At 41.6% G+C, this 22261-nt stretch overlaps 1 protein-coding gene and 1 long non-coding RNA gene across 3 annotated transcripts in view; one reads left to right on the top strand and one right to left on the bottom strand.

Annotated features, from left to right (window-relative positions):
- The window catches only part of LOC141086098 (uncharacterized), a 187087-nt gene that overhangs the window by 16717 nt on the left and 148109 nt on the right, over positions 1-22261 (bottom strand). The gene's annotated exons all lie outside the window — the stretch shown is intronic.
- The window catches only part of TACR3 (tachykinin receptor 3), a 305238-nt gene that overhangs the window by 270273 nt on the left and 12704 nt on the right, over positions 1-22261 (top strand). The window contains exon 4 of the mRNA XM_073571803.1: positions 20756-20952. Coding sequence (XP_073427904.1) covers positions 20756-20952 — 197 coding nt within the window. The remainder of the gene's footprint in view (positions 1-20755; positions 20953-22261) is intronic.

Below are 22261 nucleotides of genomic sequence, written 5' to 3'. Positions count from 1 at the left end.
CAAAAGTTTTTACCATAACCAGGTTCCCCGCATCATGTTCCCACATGCTTTATGCATCCATTAGCCCTCTGCATCTGTACTGTTACACACTAACATTATGGCTGGTCCATACAATCAGGGCAACTGTTACCACCCACCTTTCATGTCTCCCTTTTTTCCTCATAGATTGTAAGCTTGCGAGCAGGGCCCCCATTCCTCTCAGTATCTGTTATGATCTATGTGATTATTGTTATGCTGTGATGTCTATTGTCTGTTCAAGTTCCCTCTGAAATGTAAAGTGCTGCGGAATATGTCGGCGCTATAGAAATAAAATGTATTATTATTATTATTAATATTATGTTGGTTTTTCTCTTTCATATCTGGACTGAAAATCAAAGTATATACCTTGTGTGAACATGCCCTAATTTTAAATCAATGGAGAACAATGAAATAAAATGCTAATTTTGGATTTATACATAACAGAATTTTTGTTATAAGACTCACATACAATCTTAATCCTGTATGTAAATGAAATCAGTTCCACAAAGAATACAATATTATGGCAGTAATTATTTAAATGAGTAAAATAAGTGCTTAAATAAATTCTGTAATAATAATTAAAAAGCTGTCCTACATGATTAATCAGATTCTCAATGTTTAATTTTACATTTTGTTCAATGATCAGAAACCATTCAAAACATGCAATACAAGCACTGTGAATAGAAGAATGCTAATTCTATTTAAGTTCATTATTTCTTCATTATTTCACTGTAAACATATCCAGAGCTAACCTGGCATTGAGTTTCATGGGACCAACTAAATTGTTGTCACCAGATCTGTAGGCACAAAGGATATTGAATAAAATATTCACTGAAAGACATTTACTAAAACTGTCAACCTTTTAGACAGTGCAATCATACTGTAAATGAGACTCATAAAACTTGCCAAACTTAAGTGTCTCTTGCTGTTCATGCTTTTTAGGCCATATATTCTAAGTTTACACCACCTAGCTGCTGGCACCACATTTTCTGAGAAAGATCCCATTTCTTTTCTTTATAATTATATAAATATATCTTAAACTTAGACATAGAATAGCTATGTTTTTTTAACAGCAAAAGTTTTCAGCTTGTTGATTTTTTTTGTGTGCATTTTTACTGTATTTCTATATTGGTGGTGGTGAACATATCATGCGCCAAAATTCTGGTTCAGTTTACAATTGAAATCCAACTTAAATGCAATAGCAAATGTCCATTACTATGTCCCTATACAGTTATCGGTGTCCATAAAACTGTCTCGCCATTATCTGATACTTTATGGTTTACACTATTTATCTTATCTTGTTACATTATGCACTATTTATCTGAATGAACTATAAAATTATTTAACAATGGTGTGATTTATTTACCATATAAACTTTTTTAGTATGTATATACACCCATTATATGATTCATATATAAACTATCTAATAGAGATGAGCAAATCTTTTTAAGTTCGAATTTGCTCGCTTTGTAAAATTTTGTAAATTTTTTTCACAAAAGTTCTATTCAGAGCAAATTGATTTGCTGTGAATTGCAAATACTATAAAGTCTGTAGTAGACAAAAAAGGAGTGCAACACTTTACAACCAACCAACAGACTGTTTGATAGAATACTGCATTGACAGATTTGTATGCTTTTTTAACCCCTTAACGACCAGGGGTATTTTTGGTTTTACATTTTCATTTTTCCCTCCCCTTCTTTCCAGAGCCATAACTTTTTTATTTTTCCGTTTATATGGCCATGTGAGGGCTCATTTTTTGCAGGACGAGTTGTACTTTTAAATTACATCATTGGTTTTACCATATCGTGTACTCGAAAATGGGAAAAAAATTCCAAGTGCGGTGAAATTGCAAAAAAAGTGCAATCCCACACTTGTTTTTTGCTTGGCTTTTTTGTTAGGTTCACTAGATGCTAAATCTGACCTGCCATTATGATTCTCCAGGTCATTACGAGTTCATAGACACCAAACATGTCTATGTCCTCTTTTATCTAAGTGGTGAAAAAAAATTCCAAAGTTTGCTAAAAAAAAAAAAAAAAAAAATTTGCGCAATTTTCCTTGACCTGTAGCGTCTCCATTTTTCATGATCTGGGGTCGGGTGAGGGCTTATTTTTTCCGTGCCAGACTGACATTTTTAATGATACCACCTTTGTGCAGATACGTTCTTTTGATCGCCCGTTATTGCATTTTAATGCAATGTCTTGGTGACCAAAAAAACATAATTCTGGCGTTTTGAATTTTTTTCTCGCTACACCGTTTAGCGATCGGGTTAATGCTTTTTTTTTATTGATAGATCGGGCGATTCTGAACGCGGCGATACCTAATATGTGTATGTGGGATTTTTTTTTTACTGTTTTATTTTGAAAGGGGCGAAAGGGGTGTGATTTGAACTTTTAGGTTTTTTTAATTTTTTTTTATTTTTAAACATTTTTTTTTTTTACTTTTGGCATGCTTCAATAGCCTCCATAGGAGGCTAGAAGCTTGCGCAACCCGATCGGCTCTGCTACACATGGGCGATGAGCAGATCGCCCATATGTAGCAGATTTACTGCTGTGCTTTCAGTGCCGACCACCGGGTGGCGCTGAAAGCCATGTGCCTGGAGCAGGCAACATGACGCCGACCCCCGATCACGTGACGGGGGTCGGCGATGAGGTCATTTCCGGCCCGGCGGCCGGAAATGCTATTTAAATTCCCTCTGTCAGCTTTAACTAGTTAATAGACGCGGGCGGATGGCGATTCCGCTCGTGCCTATTGCGGGCACATGTCAGCTGTTCATAACAGCTGACATGTCCCGGCTTTGATGCAGGCTCAGCGCCGGAGCCCTCATCAAAGCAGGGGAAATGTCTGATGACGGACTGTGTCCGTCAATGGACATTAAGGGGTTAAAACATAACATTTATTGAAAAACAATCCTTTTGGGGGGCAGATGAATGCAGTGCAAGTGTTTGTTAGGCTTACCTAGTTAGGTAGACCACAAAGCTGGAGGTCAGGGTGAAGAAATACCCAGAGTATCGGCACAAGGGACTGTCAGGCACATGGTTCGATGAGTAGTCCGATAACTGGCAATGCGAGCAGCAGACAAACTGACAATGCAGGACAGGCTACATGCCACTGATTTGGGAGGACAGAAGGAGAAAGATGACAAGTCAAAAGCAGGCATGCAGGTTTAGTTAATGCAAATAGCCTTCAATAACAGTTGAGGATGTTGACAGCAGGTAGTAGGTTAAACGACAGCATTTGCAAGTATTGCAGACAGACTTCAATAATAGTTTAGCAAAAATACAGCAAGGGATGAATTAACGTGCTGGAATCATGAAGAGTTCACAGAAGTCTGAGTAGACAACAGTAACTGAAGACTTGGGTAAAATCAGAGTCCAAACATAGTTGTGTAGCACACAGTTCTGGTTTAACCCCTTTACCCCAGAGGATTTTGTGCACGCTAATGACTAGGCCAATTTTTACAGTTCTGACCACTGTCCCTTTATGAGATAATAACTCTGTAATACTTCAAGTTTTTTTTGTGACATATTGTACTTCATGATAGTGGTAAAATTTCTTTGATATGACTTGCGTTTATTTGCGAAAAAAATGGAAATTTGGCTAAAATTTAGAAAATTTCGCAAAAAGTGACATTTCCCACATGTCTACTTTACATAAGCATGATTTTGGAACCAACATTTTTTTTGTTAGGAAGCTAGAAGAGTTAAAAGTAGACCAGCAATTTCTCGTTTTTACAACACCATTTTTTTTAGGACCCACATCACATTTGAAGTCACTTTGAGGGGTCTATGTGATAGACGATACCCAAAAGTGACACCATTCAAAAAACTGCACCCCTCAAGGTGCTCAAAGCCACATTCAAGAAGTTTATTAACCCTTCAGGTGCTTCACAGGAATTTTTGGAATGTGGAAAAAAATGAACATTTAACTTTTTTTTCCCAAAAAATTTACTTCAGATCCAAAAATATTTTATTTTGACAATGGTAACAGGAAAAATGGAACCTAAAATTTGTTGTGCAATTTCTCCTGAGTATGCCGATACCAAATATGAGGGAGAAAACTACTGTTTGGTTGCACAGCAGAGCTCGGAAGGGAAGGAGAGTCATTTGACTTTTTGAGTGCAAAATTTGCTGGAACAATTGGCCGACGCCATGGTGCATTTGGAGAGCCTTTGATTGCCTAAACAATGAAAATCCCCCACAAGTGACATCATTGTGGAAACTAGACCCCTCACGAAACTGATCTAGATGTGTGGTGAGCACATTGAACCCTCAGGTGCTCTGCAGAAGTTTATAACGTTGAGACGTTAAAGTAAAAAAAAATTATCAAACTTTCCCCACAAATATTTTTAGTGAAAAATATTGCATTTTCATAAGGGTAGCCAGCCCATACGCGCGTTTCTTCAGGGGCCATGACAGGGTGTGTGTTCATGGTGGTATATACTGTACATGAAAAATACAGCAAAAAAGCAGAGATGCTTACCTGCCAAGGCCTCCAAACAAATGCACTGCACCACTCACATCCTACCAATCCATGGAGGAGGCGGCTGCTTGGTATATAAATGCACAATGAAGACTTGCAAATGGTGCTGTTCACACTATTGCAATGCACAGTAATACTTCCGTATTTTGGCCAAAATATCAACTAATAACTCACATTTTTTAATGTGGTTTTTTTTGCACTTTTTTATTCGGGGTGCAGTTGGGCCCATTTGGTCTTGTAAACTGTGGTGTCTGTTCACATGGGATGCATCCTGATAGTGCTGGGCAGCCTGCCTGATCTAATAGAAGGGCATAACTAATAGGCTGTTAACCTGGATGCTGTGCATTGCCATAGTGTGAACAGCACCATTTGCAAGTCTTCATTCTGCATTTGTATACCAAGCAGCCGCCCCCTCCATGTATTGGTAGGATGTGAGTGGTTGTCTCATTGGTATTCTTGCACCTGTGTTGCTGCCATCTTAACTATATGGGTCCACTGCATCCTGAGTGCATTTGTTTGGAGGCCTTGGCAGGTAAGCATCTCTGCCTTTTTTGCTGTATTTTTGAATTTTTGGAGGATTTTCAAGTCCTCTTTTTGTGCTATTGCTGTTTGGTGGTATATATATGCCAGCATCAGCTATTTCTCATCCGGGACAGTGTGGCGCATGCGCTCGACGTGAGCATTGGAAGTTGCATCACCGCATAGCTGCCCATGTGATGCGAGGAGTCAAGGAACCGTTCCCCTAGCAACAGTGAACCACAAGCATCACACGTCGGTCCTCCGGACAGCAAGTGTCACTGGCATAAGCATATGTCTACTATGAGAGATTGATGAGAATCATGGACATAATAAACAGGACGTGATAGGGTGTGTGAAGTCTTGCAGCAAGATGAAATATCTGGATCAGAAAAAAGCGATCCAGAGAATATGTACAAATCTAAAAAATGCATAGTGCTTAATAAAGCGAAATTCTGCATATAAAGCAGCAATTCATATAAAGCAGTGGGCCATTACAATTATAGCCACCAATGCAACAAAAAACAAAGTGAGCATAAAATATAATCATATATCATTTAGCAGGAATAGTCAAATTAAAAAAGGTGTATATACACAATATATCATGAGGAAATATTACTATATAACATAACAGTGTCACTGTGAACAGCTCTAGTATAACATATAATACCACAATAGTTATAACGAAATCCAAGTACAGAGAGTCCAGCGAACGGCAAAAGGTGTCTAAAATACCGTATAACCTCATGATCATGACTAAGACAAAGTTGTCACTCTCTCAGGAAAAGGCCGAGTGGTTTCCTAACCGGCATAGGACCATTGGTCCCCGGTTTAAAGTGGGGGATATGGTTTGGTTGTCATCCAAGAATATCTCTATGAAGGTTGCGTCTCCAAAGTTCAAGTCAAGATTTATTGGACCTTATAAGATTTTGGAGATTCTTAATCCTATTTCTTTTCGATTGGCTCTTCCAGTTACGTTTAAGATCTATAACATATTTCACAAATCGCTGTTGAAGAGGTTTGTTGAGCCAGTAGTTCCTATGGCGGCACCTCCTGACCCTGTGCTGGTTAAAGGCTATGTGGAATATGAGGTAGAGAAAATATTGGATTCTCGTTTGGCTAGACGGAGACTCCAGTATTTGGTCAAATGGAAGGTTATGGCCAGGAGGATAATTCTTGGGTCTCTGCCTCTGACATTCATGCCAATAGATTGGTTTGTGCTTTTCACTGGGCCCATCCTGATCGGCCTGGTGGCGTGGATGAGGGTTCGGTGACCCCTCTTCAAGGGGGGGTACTGTTGTGAACTCATTTTCTGGTCTGCCTCTGGTTTCTGGTGAGGCAACTGTTTGTGCTGACAAAGGAGTTGTGAGTTCTCTTTCCGGGCTCCCTCTGGTGGTGGCAGGAGGTAGTGAAGCTGACCTAATTATCAGAGACCCGCCACCTGATAATGAGGAAGAGGACTGGACATCTGGAGTCTCAGACTGGATTTAAGACAGCCGACTCCCTATTCCCATGCTGGTGATTTTTTCCTGCCTCCTGAGGTCTTAGTTCCTGCCTTCTCAAGTTAAGTTGTCTTTGCTAATTTTCACATTTGATTTGGTTTGGTCAATTCAGTTTTTAGTGTGGTCAGCCAGCCCGGGCTGGGGCTGTGCTGAATTTCCACTCTTATGTTACTGTATGTGCCAGTTTGCTTTTTTGTCCCTTATTAGATTGGCCTCTTTTTGCTCTGTTCTCAGAATATGCTAGAGTACTGATATAGTGGGTGAAGTCTAGTGACTTCAGGGGTTTTTTTGCTACCAGAAGTTTTGGACATTTTTGCAGGGTTTTTTGGCGTGATTGCAGACAGTATCTTTCCTTTCCTGTCCTTTCAAGTTAGTGTGGGCCCCATCGTTTGCTCAGTCTATTTTCCTACCTGTGTTTGTGCTTTCATCTTGTTTCACCGTCAATACATGTGTGGGGGCTGTCTATTCCTTTGGGGTCTGCTCTGGGGCAGTTTAGATGTCCCCTTTTCTTGCTTTAGGCTTATTTAGTCCTCCGGCTGTGACGAGGCATCTAGAATCATCGTAGGTACGCTCCACGGCTGCTGTTAGTTGTGTGGTTAGGATCAGGGGTCTGCAATCCACGTAGTTACCAACCTCTCTGGTTTTCTGTGACTTAGCTTGGTTTTGTTTTCATCCTCGGTGACCCAATCATAACAGCATACATTAATAAGTATACAAAATACTAATGTCAATAAGAGGCACAATCATGCTGAACCTTTAAAGAGGAGATGCAAGAAGGTGGTCTAGTCCAATCACTTAAGGGGGTGCATGAGAGAACTCATCTAAGTTTACTGTTCCAGACCTTCCACTTATTAGTATAGGCGAGAATATTATTGTTACTAACTGCGTACCTCCATTCAATAGCATTATGTTGATAGATTCTGTCTAGGATGTCTGAAAATTTAGGAGGGTCAGGCTTCTTCCAAAAGTAAGCCAAGTTATTTTTAACTACCCAAAAGGATGTGAATAACTACCTGTCTTGCCAACGGGTGTAATTGATCCAAGTCCAAAGAAAGCAATGCTTTTTGGAGAGTCAGGGTAAAATAGTCTGTAAAGGAGTCAATATGATGAGAAACCTGGAGCCACAGACGTTTTACTTTCGGGCAATACCAAAAGATGTGGTAAAGATTCCCCTGTTGTCTGCATCCTCTCCAACACTGGAGGGGAGTAGGCCTGGTTAATGTGGGAGATTCTGATAGGCATGAGATACCACCTGGTAAGTAGTTTGAAATAAGACTCGCGAAGAGTCATTGATATGTTAGATTTATACGTATTTTTTATGGCCATGTCCCATTGCTCAATCGGAACAATGGTCCCAAGGTCGGTCTCCCATATCCTTAAATATATGTTCTTGCAAGAGAGTTCCTCTCTGTTGAAAGAGGAGTATATATTCCTTAAGCTCCAGGTATTTTTATTATTTTGGCTGCACAGCAGTGAAGACATAATTTCATAATTAAATGCTTTGTCTAATAGGATTTTTTGTACCTTATTTTTCAGCATTAAGAAAGGGATAAATTCAGAGGAAGGGACATTATATTTGGCTTTTAACCCCTTCACGACCAATGACGCCACATAGGCGTCATGAAAACTGGTGCAAATCTGACCAGTGACGCCTATGTGGCGTCATGACTTTAAAGCCCCCCTGCGGGTCGGGTGACCTAGGTCACTGAAAGGTCACCCGACCCGCAGATACAGGGGGCTTTGTTCTTCAGCATAGGGGGCGTGGCTTCGCCCCCACGTGACTACGATCGCTCTGATTGGCTGTTAAAAGTGAAACAGCCAATCATAGCGATAGTAATATTTCATCAATGAAAATTGATGAAATATTACAATCCAGCCATGTCCGACGCTGCTGTAGCATCGGACATGGCTGGTGACAGCGATCCGACCCCCCCACCCGTTAACGGGGTGATCTGCCCCCTGCCACTGAATGACAGCGGCGGCACATGTGCCGCCGCTGTCATCATCTCCCCCCACCTTCCCTCCGCTCCCCCCGGCTTCCGATTGCCCCCCTCACACCTCCTGGTACTCACCGAGTGCCATAAATGGCTCCCGGTGTCCCGCAGTCCCGGACCATGGGCGCCACCATATTGGAAAATGGCGGGCGCATGCGCAGTGCGCCCGCCGGCTCCAATTTCCATTCATTCATTTTGATCACTTTCACAGTGATCAAAATATAATGAAATGTAAATAAACCCCCCGTTTATCACCCCCATAGGCAGGATCAAGTGATAAAATAAAGAAATTATTTTTATTTTTCCATTAGGGTTAGGGTTAGGGTTGGAAAGAGGGTTAGGGTTGGAAAGAGGGTTAGGGTTAGGGTTGGAAAGAGGGTTAGGGTTGGAAAGAGGGTTAGGGTTAGGGTTGGAAAGAGGGTTAGGGTTGGAAAGAGGGTGAGGGTTGGAAAGAGGGTTAGGGTTAGGGTTGGAATTAGGGTTAGGGTTGGAATTAGGGTTAGAATTAGGGTTAGGGTTGGAATTAGGGTTAGGCTTGTGGTTAGGGTTATGGTTAGGGGTGTGTTGGGGTTAGGGTTGGGATTAGGGTTAGAGATGTGTTGGGGTTAGGGCTGTGGTTAGGGGTGTGTTGGGGTTAGGGTTGAAGTTAGAATTGAGGGGTTTCCACTGTTTAGGCACATCAGGGGGTCTACAAACGCGACATGGTGCAACCATTGTTTCCAGCCAATTTTGCGTTCAAAAAGTTAAACGGTGCTCCCTCTCTTCCAAGCCCCGACGTGTGCCCAAACAGTGGTTTACCCCAACATATGGGGTATCAGTGTACTCAGGAAAAATTGCACAACAACTTTGGGGGTCTAATTTATCCTGGTACCCTTGGGAAAATAAAAAATTGGGGACTAAATAATATTTTTGTGGAAAATGTTTTTATTTTTTATTTTCACGTCTCTGCGTTATAAACTTCTGTGAAGCACTAGGGGGTTCAAAGTGCTCATCAGACATCTAGATAAGTTCCTTGGGAGGTCTAGTTTCCAAAATGGGGTCACTTGTGGGGGGTTTCTATTGTTTAGACACATCAGGGGCTCTGCAAACGTAACGACGATTGCAGACCATTCCATCAAAGTCTGCATTTCAAAACGTCACTACTTCCATTCCGAGCCCTTATGTGTGCCCAAACAATGGTTCCCCCCATATATGGGGCACCAGCGTACTCAGGACAAACTGTACAACAACTTTTGGGGTCCAATATATCCTGCTACCCCTGTGAAAATAAAAAAATGCTGGCTGAAAATCTTTTTTTTTGAGGAAAAAAAATGATTTATTATTTTCACGGCTCTGCATTATAAACTTCTGTGACGCACTTGGGGGTTCAAGGTGCTCACCACACATCTAGATAAGTTCCTTGGGGGGTCTAGTTTCCAAAATGGGGTCACTTGTGGGGGGTTCCACAGTTTAGGTACATCAGGGGCTCTGCAAATGTTACATGGTGCCCGCAGACCATTCCATCAAAGTCAGCATTTCATAATGTCACTACTTCCCTTTCAAGCCCCAACGTGTACCCAAACAGTGGTCCCCACCCACATATGGGGTACCAGTGTACTCAGGACAAACTGGACAACAACTTTTGGGGTCTAATTTATCCTGGTACCCTTGTGAAAATAAAAAATTGCGCACTAAAAATAATTTTTTAAGGAAAAAAAATATTTTTTATTTTCACGGCTCTGCGTTATAGACTTGTGTGAAGTGCTTGGGGGTTCAAGGTGTTCACCACACATCTAGATAAGTTCCTTGGAGGGTCTAGTCTCCAAAATGGGGTCACTTGTGGGGGGGTCCCACAGTTTAGGTACATCAGGGGCTCTGCAAATGTAACATGATGCCCGCAGGCCATTCCATCAAAGTCAGCATCTCAAAATGTCACTACTTCCCTTCCGAGCCCCGACATGTGCCCAAACAGTGGTTCCCCCCCACACATTGGGTACCAGCGCACTCAGGACAAACTGGAACAACAACTTTTGGGGTCTAATTTATCCTCGTACCCTTGTGAAAATAAAAAATTGCGCACTAAATAATAATTTTTTGAGGAAAAAAAAATATTTTTTATTTTCACTACTCTGTGTTATAAACTTTTGTGAAGCACTTGGGGGTTCAAAGTGCTCACTACACTTCTAGATAAGTTCCTTAGGGGGTCTAGTTTCCAAAATGGGATCACTTGTGGGGGAGTTCCAATGTTTAGATACACAGGGGCTCTCCAAACGCGACATGGTGTCCGATAACGATTGGAGCTAATTTTCCATTCAAAAAGTCAAATGGTGCTCCTTCCCTTCCGGACCCTGCCGTGCGCTCAAACAGTGGTTTATAACCACATATGAGGTATCAGTGTACTCAGGAGAAATTTTTTAACAAATTTTAGGATCCATTTTATCCTGTTGCCCATGTGAAAATGAAAAAACTGAGGCTAAAAGAACATTTTTGTGAAAAAAAAGTACTTTTTTTTTTACAGATCAATTTGTGAAGTACCTGGGGGTTCAAAGTGATCACTATGCATCTAGATAAGTTCCTTGGGGGGTCTAGTTTCCAAAATGGGGTCACTTGTGGAGGAGCTCCAATGTTTATGCACACAGGGGCTCTCCAAACGTGACATGGCAACCACTAAATATTCCAGCATATTTTCCATTCAAAAAGTCAAATGGTGCTCCTTCCCTTCTGAGCCCTGCCGTGCACCCAAACAGTGGTTTATGACCACATATGAGGTATCGGTGTACTCAGGAGAAATTTCCCAACAATTTTTAGGATCCATTTTATCCTGTTGCCCATGTGAAAATGAAAAAATTGATGCTAAATGAAAATTTTTGTTGGAAAAAGCTTGAGGGGTGCAGTTTTTAGAATGGTGTCACTTTTGGGTATTTTCTGCCATATAGACCCCTCAAAGTGACTTCAAAAGTGAGGTGGTCGCTAAAAAAAATGGCTTTGTAAATTTTATTGTAAAAATGAGAAATCGCTGGTCAACTTTTAACCCTAATAACTTCCTAACAAAAAAATATTTTGTTTCCAAAATTGTGCTGATGTAAAGTAGACATGTGGGAAATGTTATTTAGTAACTATTTTGTGTCACATAACTCTCTGGTTTAACAGAAAAAAAATCAAAATTTGAAAATTGCAAAATTTCTAAATTTTCGCCAAATTTCTGATTTTTTCACAAATAAATGCAGAAATTATCAGCCTAAATTTACCACTAACATGAAGCCCAATATGTCAGGAAAAAACAATCTCAGAATCGCTAGGATCCGTTGAAGCGTTCCTGAGTTGTTACCTCATAAAGGGACACTGGTCAGAATTGCAAAAAATGGCCTGGTCATTAAGGTCAAAATAGGCTTGGTCATGAAGGGGTTAATTTGCTGAATGTGAGAAAATTAGACCCATTGTGTATGTTTTTTATTTTTTTAATACCTAAATTACTCCGGATTTCTGAGAGAGGGAAGTCAAATATTAAAGCCACTACACAAAGCGGAAACCTCAAGGCCTGTTCAACGTTGTTACATTTTTTATATGGTATGATCAGTGATCTCCATGCAGAAATGATGGGACTGAAAAAAGGATTGAAAGATACCTTTTAAGGCTCTTGAAACAAGAAGTAGAAAAGCATCTCTAAAGCCCCCGTCACACACAGCGATCTTGCTAGCGAGATTGCTGCTGAGTCACAAGTTTTGTGACGCAACAGCAATCTCACCAGCGAGTTCGCTATGTGTGACACTTACCAGAGACTGGCCCCCCTGCCGGGTATCGCTGATCGTCCTGGAATGGCCAGGACATTTTTTTGATCGCTGGTCTCCCACTGGCCAGCACGCATCACTGCGTGTGACAGGCGGGAGACCAGCGATCAGCGAGCTGACGCTGGTAACTAAGGTACACATCGGGTTTCTAAGCAGCGCGCGGCACTTAGAAATCCGATGTGTACCTTAGTTACCAGCACGCTGGTGCAGGGAGCTGGTAACCAAGGTACACATCGGGTTTTCTAAGTGCCGCACACCGCTTAGAAACCCAATGTGAACCTTGGTTACCAGTTCCCTGCACCAGCGTGCTGGTAACTAAGGTACACAGTGGGTAACTAAGCAACGTGCGTCGCTTGTTACTCGTGTGTCACGGTGCTGATCGCTGGTGAAGCTGCCTGTTTGGCAGCTCACCAGTGATCATGTAGCGACACACTAGTGATCCTGACAAGGTCATATCATTGTTGGGATCGCTGGTGTATCGCTATGTGTGACGGGGCCCTTAGAAAGTCAAATTTACTCATATCTCTCTCCATGTAAAACCTTGCTGGAAATTTTTGTTTATTGTTGAGCCAATACCAGCTCTGCTTAATTAATAAGGCCATATAGTATGCATGCAGGTTAGGCATGCTCGTACCTCCTCTGCACTTATGCTTATATAGAATTATATAGACACCCTAGGCCTCCTGTCATTCCACACAAATGATTTTAGCAGGTTTTGCAAATTTTGTATGGATTGAAATGGGAGAGTGATCGGGAGCGTCCGAAAAAAATATTATTAGTATTTTGGGCAGAATGCTAGATTTCACAACCATTACCTCACCAAACATAGAGAGTTCAATTTGCCTAAAAAAGGAAATATCCTGAGAGACAGTTGCAAGGATCCCAATTAGATTTGCTTTGACAGTTGCTTGGATAGAACTAGCTAAAGTGATTCCAAGATAAACTATCCCTTTATCTTCCCAGGCAAACTCAGTACTTCTCTTTAGCTCCTCGATTTCCGTTTTAGTAATGTTGAGGGTCAAGAATTTCGACTTGTGAGAGTTAATCTTGAAGTAAGAGGCCCTTTAAAAAATTTCCAAGTCTGCAGCAAGTGCTCTGGTGGAATTCAAGGGGTCCAGTAGGGTCAAAAAGAGGTCGTCGGCAAATAGTCCAATTTTAAAACAACAGAACGGGAAATCAAATCCTACAATATTCTTATTGGATCTGATCTTTTCAGCAAGTGGCTCTATCGCTAATACAAAGAGCAAGGGTGACAAAGGGCACCCCGTCTTGTTCGGCTCGAAATGGGGAACGGGTTTGAGAGACAATTATTAGCATAAATTCTGGCGGTGGGGGCAGAATATAACGCAAAGTCCGATGACAAGAATCCTTGGCTAAAACCAAATTTAGTTAAAGTTGCTTCCAGGTAAGACCAATTCAGCCTGTCAAAGGCCTTTTCTGCATCCAACGCCAGAAACGCCAATCTAGTATTGGATAGATTTGTCCTGGTAAGTAAATTCAAAACTCTCCTCCTTCCATCCGCCGCCTGACGTCCCTCTACAAAGCCAATCTGGTCATCGGTGAGCAATCGAGGGAGTATATTTTTTAACCGTTTGGCAAGTAATTTACAATAAATTTTAATGTCATTGTTTATGAGTGATATTGGCCTGTAATTTTGCATCCTCTCCGGGTCCCCCCCGCTTTCGGAATCAAAACAATTACAGCTTCCAGCATCTCTTTTGGGAAGGAGCCCTGAGAGGGCGCTGCATTAAATACTGAGACCATATGTGGGATCAAGGCTTTAGAAAAGGTCCTAAAATATTTGGAGGAGAAGCCATTCGGTCCCGGGGATTTTTTGGCTTTTAATTTATTGATAACTGACAATAATTACCCTTCTAAGAAGGGGCTGTCAATTTGCTCCAAATCTGATTGAGTCAACCTGGGAATGTTGATGTCCGCCAGGAAATTATTAATAGATTCGTGGTTTACAACAGGGGCCCCAGGGTCATCTAAGATTATACAAGTGCTGGTAAAATTCTGCGAATGAGTTGGTAATATCTTTAGGGTGTGTTTTGGGTTCGCCCGAGAGGGAGACTATCTTGTTTATCCTTCTGTTAACTCTCTCCCGTTTCAGTTTCGCCATCATGTATCTGGTGGGTCTGTTCAATGATGTGTAAGTCTTAAATTTTGAGACCTTGATTACTGTCTCATATTCTTGGCTTATTTTGAGTCTTAGGCTTTGTCTAAGTTTTAAGATTTCCCCTTGAAGGGCAGCGGAAGGAAGTGTCAGATTGTTTTGTCATTCCTCTCTCTCATTGATCTGTTTTTGTAATGTGGCAATTTTTTCTCTGTTTTTCTTTTTATACCTCAAGGAAATCTGGATTAGATTTCCCCATAATACAGCCTTGTGGGCGTTTCAAAGTGTAAAAATATCAATTTCCTCTGACTGGTTTTCATTGAAGAAGTTGGCAATATGATTTTCAATCTCTTGTCTAAACTCAGGTATTTTAAAAAGTGATGGGTTGTTTTTCCAGAGACAGGTATTCTCTGGGGATGGGCCTAGTGTGAATTGTGCTAAGACTGGGGAATAATCAGATAATGACTTGTTCAAGATTTTAATACTTTGAAACTTAGTTAATGTAAAAATATTTGTAAGAATCACATCAATTCGTGAGGATGTCATATGGACATCCGAATAGTGGGTGTATTCCCTTGAAGACGCATTAAGGCAGCGAAATGCGTCATAGAATTCATTTTGAATAAGCCAATGTTTTAGTACTGGGGCCTTGTACATGACCAATGAGGTAGAATCGAAGCTGCTGTCGGGTATTATGCTAAAGTCTCCAACCAGGACAAGGTCCCCGGATTTCATTTTGTTAATTTTCTTTTGGAGTTTATTTAAGAAAGAAATTTGTCTTTTATTGGGAACATAGGTGTTCACTACCGTGCAGAGCCTATTATTGAGGAGACAAACAAGGATGTGATATCTCCCCAAGGAATCAGTCACCTAATTGAGCAATTTGAATGGAACATCTCCACTTGCCAAAGTAATGACTCCAGCTTTCTTAGAAGGACCTAAGGATTTGAATTGATGAGAGTATTTTTTGTGCTGGAAATATGGTTGGTGGTCAACCGCCATCTTAACCTCCTGTAAACAAACAATATCAGATTGAATGTGATTGATGTCCTTTCATAATGCAAATCTCTTATGGGGGCTATTGAGACCCCTGACATTGTAAGATAAAATCTGCATAACACTCCTAAAAAGGAAACAGCAGGTTAACAACTAAAAAAAAAAAAAAACAGGAAACAGATAGGCAAACTTGCCTAAAAAGTTAGACCTAAGAGAAAAAGGAGAGCTATCTTAAAAAATAAATAAATAAGTTAGCAAGAGTTCTGGCGGACTTCAATATGGCTGAAGTCTCACCTTAATTAGGGGGCAAAATTAGAAATATGTGGCAGAGATCCCGGAAGGACATCATGTGTTTAAAGGTTTATTGTACCAACTAAAAAAGCATATAGGACCAAAGATAGTTATTAAAGAACAACAGACAACATCTCAATTTCTAATCTTTATCCCTGAAAGCTGGTTCCTCCCGGAGAAATGCCAGGAACTGCTGACCCTCCTGAGGGGTGTTGATAATGTGATTTTTATTGTGATACCAAATAATCAGTTTAGTGGGAAAGCCCCACCTGTAGGAGACTTTCAGTTCCCTGAGTTTTGTGGTAGTATCTTTAAAAGACCTGCGAGCGTCCATCATGGTTTTAGAAAAGTCAGAGAAAACCTTATATTTCTATAAGGGTCTGGAAAGGAACCCCTGTCTCTAATAGCCCTCAATATTTTATCCTTAGTGCGGAAAAAATGGACTCTGAGAATTGTGTCCCTAGGCCTGTCTTGAGAAATCCTCCGTGAGCGAGGGAGACGGTGGATACGGTCAATATTTAACTCAAGGTCTGTTAAGTTGAAAGACCAATTTCTTGAATAGGTGTTTTGTGTACCCTGAAAGACTATCTGTTGAAATGGATTCCGGAATACCCCTTAACTTCAAATTATTTTGTCTATTTTGATCCTCGAGATCGGTTAGTATATTTAAAGAAATAAGAACTCTTTATGAAGGACCGAATTCTGTTTGGAGAGGAATCTAGTGTCCTCCTCTACTGTAGACAATATTCTGTCATGTTTTTCAAGTTTTTGGTTAAAACTGTTACATGTGTTCTGAAGGGTCCTGGTTTGTGTTTCGAACCCTATTTTCATAGCATCACTAAAACCCCTGCTAGACAACCTTCTGTAACTTGTTTGCTAGAACCAAGATATTGGTCCAAATCAAGTGAAGGGGGTGTCACTGCCATTATTGTCACTGTTTTGTGTGTTCCTTTAACCCTCTGTCTCTCCGGACTATTGTTAGGGGAATAATCATCAGTGAAACTTTCAGGGTATGTGCACACGTTGCGGATTCTGTTGCTGATCTGCAGCGTTTTTGGCCCTGCGGATCTGGAGCAGTTTCTGCTGCATTGTACAGTACCTTTATATTCTATGGAAAATAAAAAATGGTGTGCACATGCTGTGGATTTTTCCGGGCGGATTTGCTGTGGTTTTAAATCCGCAGCAATGTCAATTCTTTGTGCGGAATCCGCAGCGGTTTTACACCTACTCCATTGTCCAGGTGTCAAAACGCAGGGAAAAACTGCAGGCTAATCCGCAGGTCTTTTCACCTGCGGGTTTACCTGTGGATTTTTCCAAATCCGCACGGAAATATCCGCAGCACAACCGCAACGTGTGCACTTACCCTCAGATTCCGCAGCACAAGAATGGGGTGTGCTCTCTTGATCATTATGAACTTTTTGTTTAGCCGAAATAGTGGTGTCCATCCCCTCTAAAGGAGAATTAATCTCATCTGGAGGGCTAGCTGCCCCTTTAGAGTGACCTTTAGAGGAAGGCATGCTAGTTTGAGATTTTGACAATTAATTTTTTTAACCAGATACATTACCCCCTTAGTAGATTTACTATAGGTTGGGATCTGCAATTGTTTTAGAAAGGAAGACCTCTACTCATCTCCCTTCAATTGGGATCTCGACTTGCCCGGGCTTAACAGGCTAGGAAAGTTTTCATATGACTTTGAGATTGCCCCCATGTGTGACATAGTATTTTTTTGCACCTTAGTTTTGTTTATCAGTTTTGCAACATCCATTTTGTTCAAATGTCCCTATGGCAATTTTTAGGAATAAATTCAATGAGATGTGAAGTAGGTATTACTAGATTTCAGGAATAAACGAGAATTGTATAAGGTATGTACAAGATTTAAAAAAAAAAAAAAAAAGTATTGAATTTACATATTGACATATTGGATCAACTCTATTCTCATTTGCACAAGGAAAGACTAGAAGCAATGGGATGAAACTGAATGGGAGGAGACACAGATTAGATATTAGAAAAAACTTTTTGACAGAGTGATCAATGAGTGGAACAAGCTGCCACGAGAAGTGGTGAGTTCTCCTTCAAGTCTTCAAACAGAGGCTGGACAGACATCTGACTGGGATGATTTAGCGAATCCTGCTTTGAGCAGGGGGTTGGACCAGATGGCCCAGGAGGTCCCTTCCAACTCTATGATTCTATGATTCTATGACAAAATGAGATATTAAAGTCTGCTAATGATGGACTCTTATAATATCTCCCACAAGAATATTGTAGCAAGAAAGTATTACAAAATAATACAAATATACATGTAACTTAAATGACTGTAAAGTCCAACAAGTCAGATCCTGTAATTTTATAGGAACTGCTACAAGGTTAGTTAGGGAGAAAGGAGCTTGTGAATGTCCCTTTAAAAGCCAGATGTTTCACCGACAAGGTATCCTCAGGAAGAGTTATTCCTGCATAGAAAAAAGGACTCTGTGTAAGGGAGCCTAACTGAGCAATGTCCTCTGTGACTTAAGGCCCCATTACATTTAGCATTGCACCAGCGATCCTGACCACGATACGACCTGGTCAGGATCGCTGGTGCATCGCTAAATGGTCAGTAGTGAGCTGCCAAACAGGCAGATCTCACCAGCGATGCAGCAGCGGTCGGCGGTCGATACTTACCTGTCAGACGCGGCAAGGGTGACATCTTCCGCCCGCGTCCACGGCTCACTCGTCAGCGCCAGCAGGAAGCCGACAACGATAAATGGACCAGGCTGATCTTGCGTGATCAGTGATAGCCAGCGGGGGAGCTGGTCAGAGGTGAGTATCACATGTAGCGATATTGCTAGTGATATCGCAGCTGCGCCACAAAATCGGTGACGCTTTAGCGATGTGTAAAGGGGCCTTTAGTAATGAGAGATGAGTTTTCCCGCCTTTGAAATGTTTCCAGGTGATACAAGTGCACCACTGGTACAATCTGCAATTAAGAAGTCCAACCCAGTGTAGTTTATAATAGGATTCAACAGGGTACTCCCAAAAGGTAGAGAGGAGTAGCAGTAATGCACCAGGAGCCATAGCCACTTCAGAGCAGGACCCGTGCTGCTTGTCCTGGTATCACTGCAGCGACTATTTTCACGTGCTGCGGATGAAGAGCTAATTGGTGCGCCACCTGCACACCGGTCTGAGGCGCTGAAAACCGGGTGTGCCTTGGTTTAGCGGGTAGCCAGGGGTGCCCCGAGGTCAGGAGAGTCGGCTCGTCGGTCTCCACAGGGAGAGGAACGTGTACACGGTTTGAAAATTTTAGCCTGAGGGAGCGCACTAATGGTGAGCTGTATTATTACTCCGCCACTCAGCACCGCTCCGTCGCGCTGCAGGTCCCCCCGCCGGGGTCAAAAGGCAGGACCGTTGGTGTGTCTCCGATTAGGGGAAAGGGATAGGTAGTCCTCCCGCTATGTGAACCGCTGCACCAAAGTTATTCCCGCTGCAGTATAATCTTATGCAGCCGTTGGGATTATTTTCACATGCCGTGGAAGAAGAACCAGCCGATGAGCTGCCTGGATGCCGAACTCAGAGGACCAGGGACCGGGTGTGCCCCGGAATAACCGGTGGCAACGGGTACCTTAAGATTAGGGAAGCCAGTCCCAGTGGTCTTCTCTGAGAGGGGAGCCCGCACTTGTCTTTAGATCCTCTCTTCAAAGGAGCTCACAGTGGAGAGCGTTATCACTCCGCCCCTCAGCCCTGCTCTGTCACACTGCAGGCCCACTGGGATTGAAAATCCAGAACATGGTTGTGCCTCTGTTTAACCAATAAAAACGGGTACCTCAGAACAGGGGATGATGAATTTAGTTATCTTCTTGTCAGATAATCGCTGCACGTAAAATTTTCTCCTCAGGAAAGTCCATAGAACAGAGTGGTATCCTTCCGCCGCTTCCCCACTGCTCTCACTGTCGGCTTCTGGAAAATTGAAACTTCACTTTTCGCTGGACAAAGGAGCTTGATAGTAGAATCAGAGTGGTCCAGGATCTCTTCTGAACAGAATAAAATACTTTGAGTGGACCTCCAGTCACTTTATTGGTCGCTTTTATGATATCAGACTGGGAGCTCTGGACTCCTGCTGCCTACATAGCCAGGGTCCTAGGCCACGCGCCCTTTTGCTGCATTTTTTGCTGCTTTTTTCAGGTAAATTACATGTGTGATTTGTTTATAGTACATGCCAATAAAGTTAGTCTTATTCATCAAACATTCTGCAAACACATAGTTCAAATGTTACACTGTTTTTTCAGCATTCTTGCAGTTTCTCATTAAATCAATGGATAAAAAAATGCTTCAAAAATGCTGTAAAATATTGACATGCTGCAGACTTTCAAAAACACTGCAATGCTCATATTCAGTCTTGAAAAAAATGCTGCATGAGATTTCTTAAATTTCATTGCTTTTGGTAGTATTGCAAAACGCAGCTTCTTTTCCATACAAAACCAATTCACCAAAAAAAACCAAACATTAAAGTGAATTGCGGCCGTGTCCATAATCCGTGAAAAATATTGAACAAGCTTGATATTTTTTCACGGCTGCAAATATGGCCCTCACAGCTATACGAAGCACTGCCCGCCTACTAATTTTTGCGGACCCATGGAAATGTATTGGGGCTGCAAAAACGGCTAGCAAAAACACTGCAAGTGTAAAACTAGCCTTAGAGTCTTAAGCCTTAAGCCTAGACTGTGTGTAGATATTTTCTATGTAGAATATTACCTTGGTTATCCAAAGTTTATGATCGTGGATGTGGACACACTGGGTTGAGTATGGACTTGACTAATTGAATTCCTGGCTATCAGCCTGTAACCTTCATAAGGCTATGTGCCCTTTGTTGCAGGGAATCATCAGGTCACTACCCCCAGAGTACTTTTTGTTAACATTGACTGATATAAAAACAAATAGAAGACTACATTGCTAAAATTAGAGCAGCAAGAAAAGGTGTAATCATATTGCAACAGGGTGCATATTTGTCAAATATTTAGCAACGATAAATTGATTATTACAAAATGTTTATTAATATCTAATGGAATACATTGGTAATGATGGCAATGTTCTTTAATTTTGCAGGTGGTAAAAATGATGATTGTGGTGGTGGTGACCTTTGCAATTTGTTGGCTTCCCTATCATGTATTCTTTATCGTAACTGCACTCGATATCAAAGTGGAAAGGTGGAAATATATTCAACAAATATACTTGGCCATTTTTTGGCTGGCAATGAGTTCAACAATGTACAACCCCATAATATATTGCTGTCTAAATAAAAGGTAAGAAGAAAATGTGGGAAGACCTTGTGCTTAGATCTATCAATTAGCAAGTCTGACATGACAATTACTCTTCAAGAATGAAATCAGGCAGAAAAAGCTACTCCATAGGGAGGGAAAAATTCTTTGGCAAATTTCCAGACTGTGATTTCTGTCTTATAATTAGTGTTAGAAGCATTTAGAGCCAATGATCTGAGATAATAAGTCTCATGTGATTCATACCCATCAAAAGCTGAGACATGGCACACTATTTCATTTTAACCTATAGGTTACATGTGAAATGTAGCTGCATCTTTCTCACATTTATTTAGAAATCATAGTTTCAGTTTGGACTTTATTTAGAGTTATGTCTGAGCTTATTTTGATTGAAATCTGCTTAAAGGGAAGGTGCCATCCAAAAAATTTTTTTTCAGCAATTGAAAAAATGTAAAGAATTAATGTTTACATTTTCTTAAAAAATATTATGATTTGTTTTTAATTTTGCAAAATATGAAAAATAATTTTTAAAAGTTTGGCATTTCCACTTGTTAACACTAGGGGGAGCAGCTACTGAAATCTGGCACAAATACCTATGACATCTAGGAACACAGTGAGCAGCCATTTTGATGGGGCCTGCAAAGTTACTGACTGTCTTTGCATGTAAAGTATGGATCAGAACTGGCCATCAATCAGCAGAAATGTTTCCTGGATTTCTGTGGAGCAGACAAGCAGACGGTCCATCCATGTGTATAAAACACAGCGCTCTATGTACAATCCCTGGCACCGAACAGGGTGCCCCACATAGACCAGCACACTGCTCTCCTGAAATACTCTGTGCTGCTGTCGCCCTGCTCCTTCCACCATACATCAGGCCCCTGTCGCCTCGGTTTCACACATCGCCAGGACAGGATCTGAGGAGAGGAATGGGGTCTTCGGTCACCAAGGATGGCAGGCAGGAAGGATTCTGGGAGCAGGGTGACAGCAGCACAGAAATCCAGGAAACATTTCAGGAGAGCAGTGTGCTGGTCTATGGGGGGCACAGAGGTAGATATATGGGGGAGGAGCAGGGTGACAGCAGCACAGAGTATTTCAAGAGAGCAGTGTGCTGGTCTATGGGGGGCACAGAGGGAGATATATGGGGGAGGAGCAGGGTGACAGCAGCACAGAAATCCAGGAAACATTTCTGCTGATTGATGGCCTGTTCTGATCCAGACTTTGCAGGCAACGACCCCATTCCCCTCCTCAGATCCTGTCCTGGCGATGTGTAAAAGCGAGGCAACAGGCGCAGTCCGGGGTGACGCTGGGAAGCAGGATGGGGGGAAATGTAGCCATT

This window comes from Dendrobates tinctorius, unplaced genomic scaffold, assembly GCF_039654945.1.
Source record: "Dendrobates tinctorius isolate UK_male_01 unplaced genomic scaffold, ASM3965494v1 ptg000030l, whole genome shotgun sequence".
Classification (NCBI taxonomy): Eukaryota; Metazoa; Chordata; class Amphibia; order Anura; family Dendrobatidae; genus Dendrobates; species Dendrobates tinctorius.
Note: the sequence above shows the minus strand (reverse complement) of the source record. Positions and strands in the feature narration are given on the sequence as shown.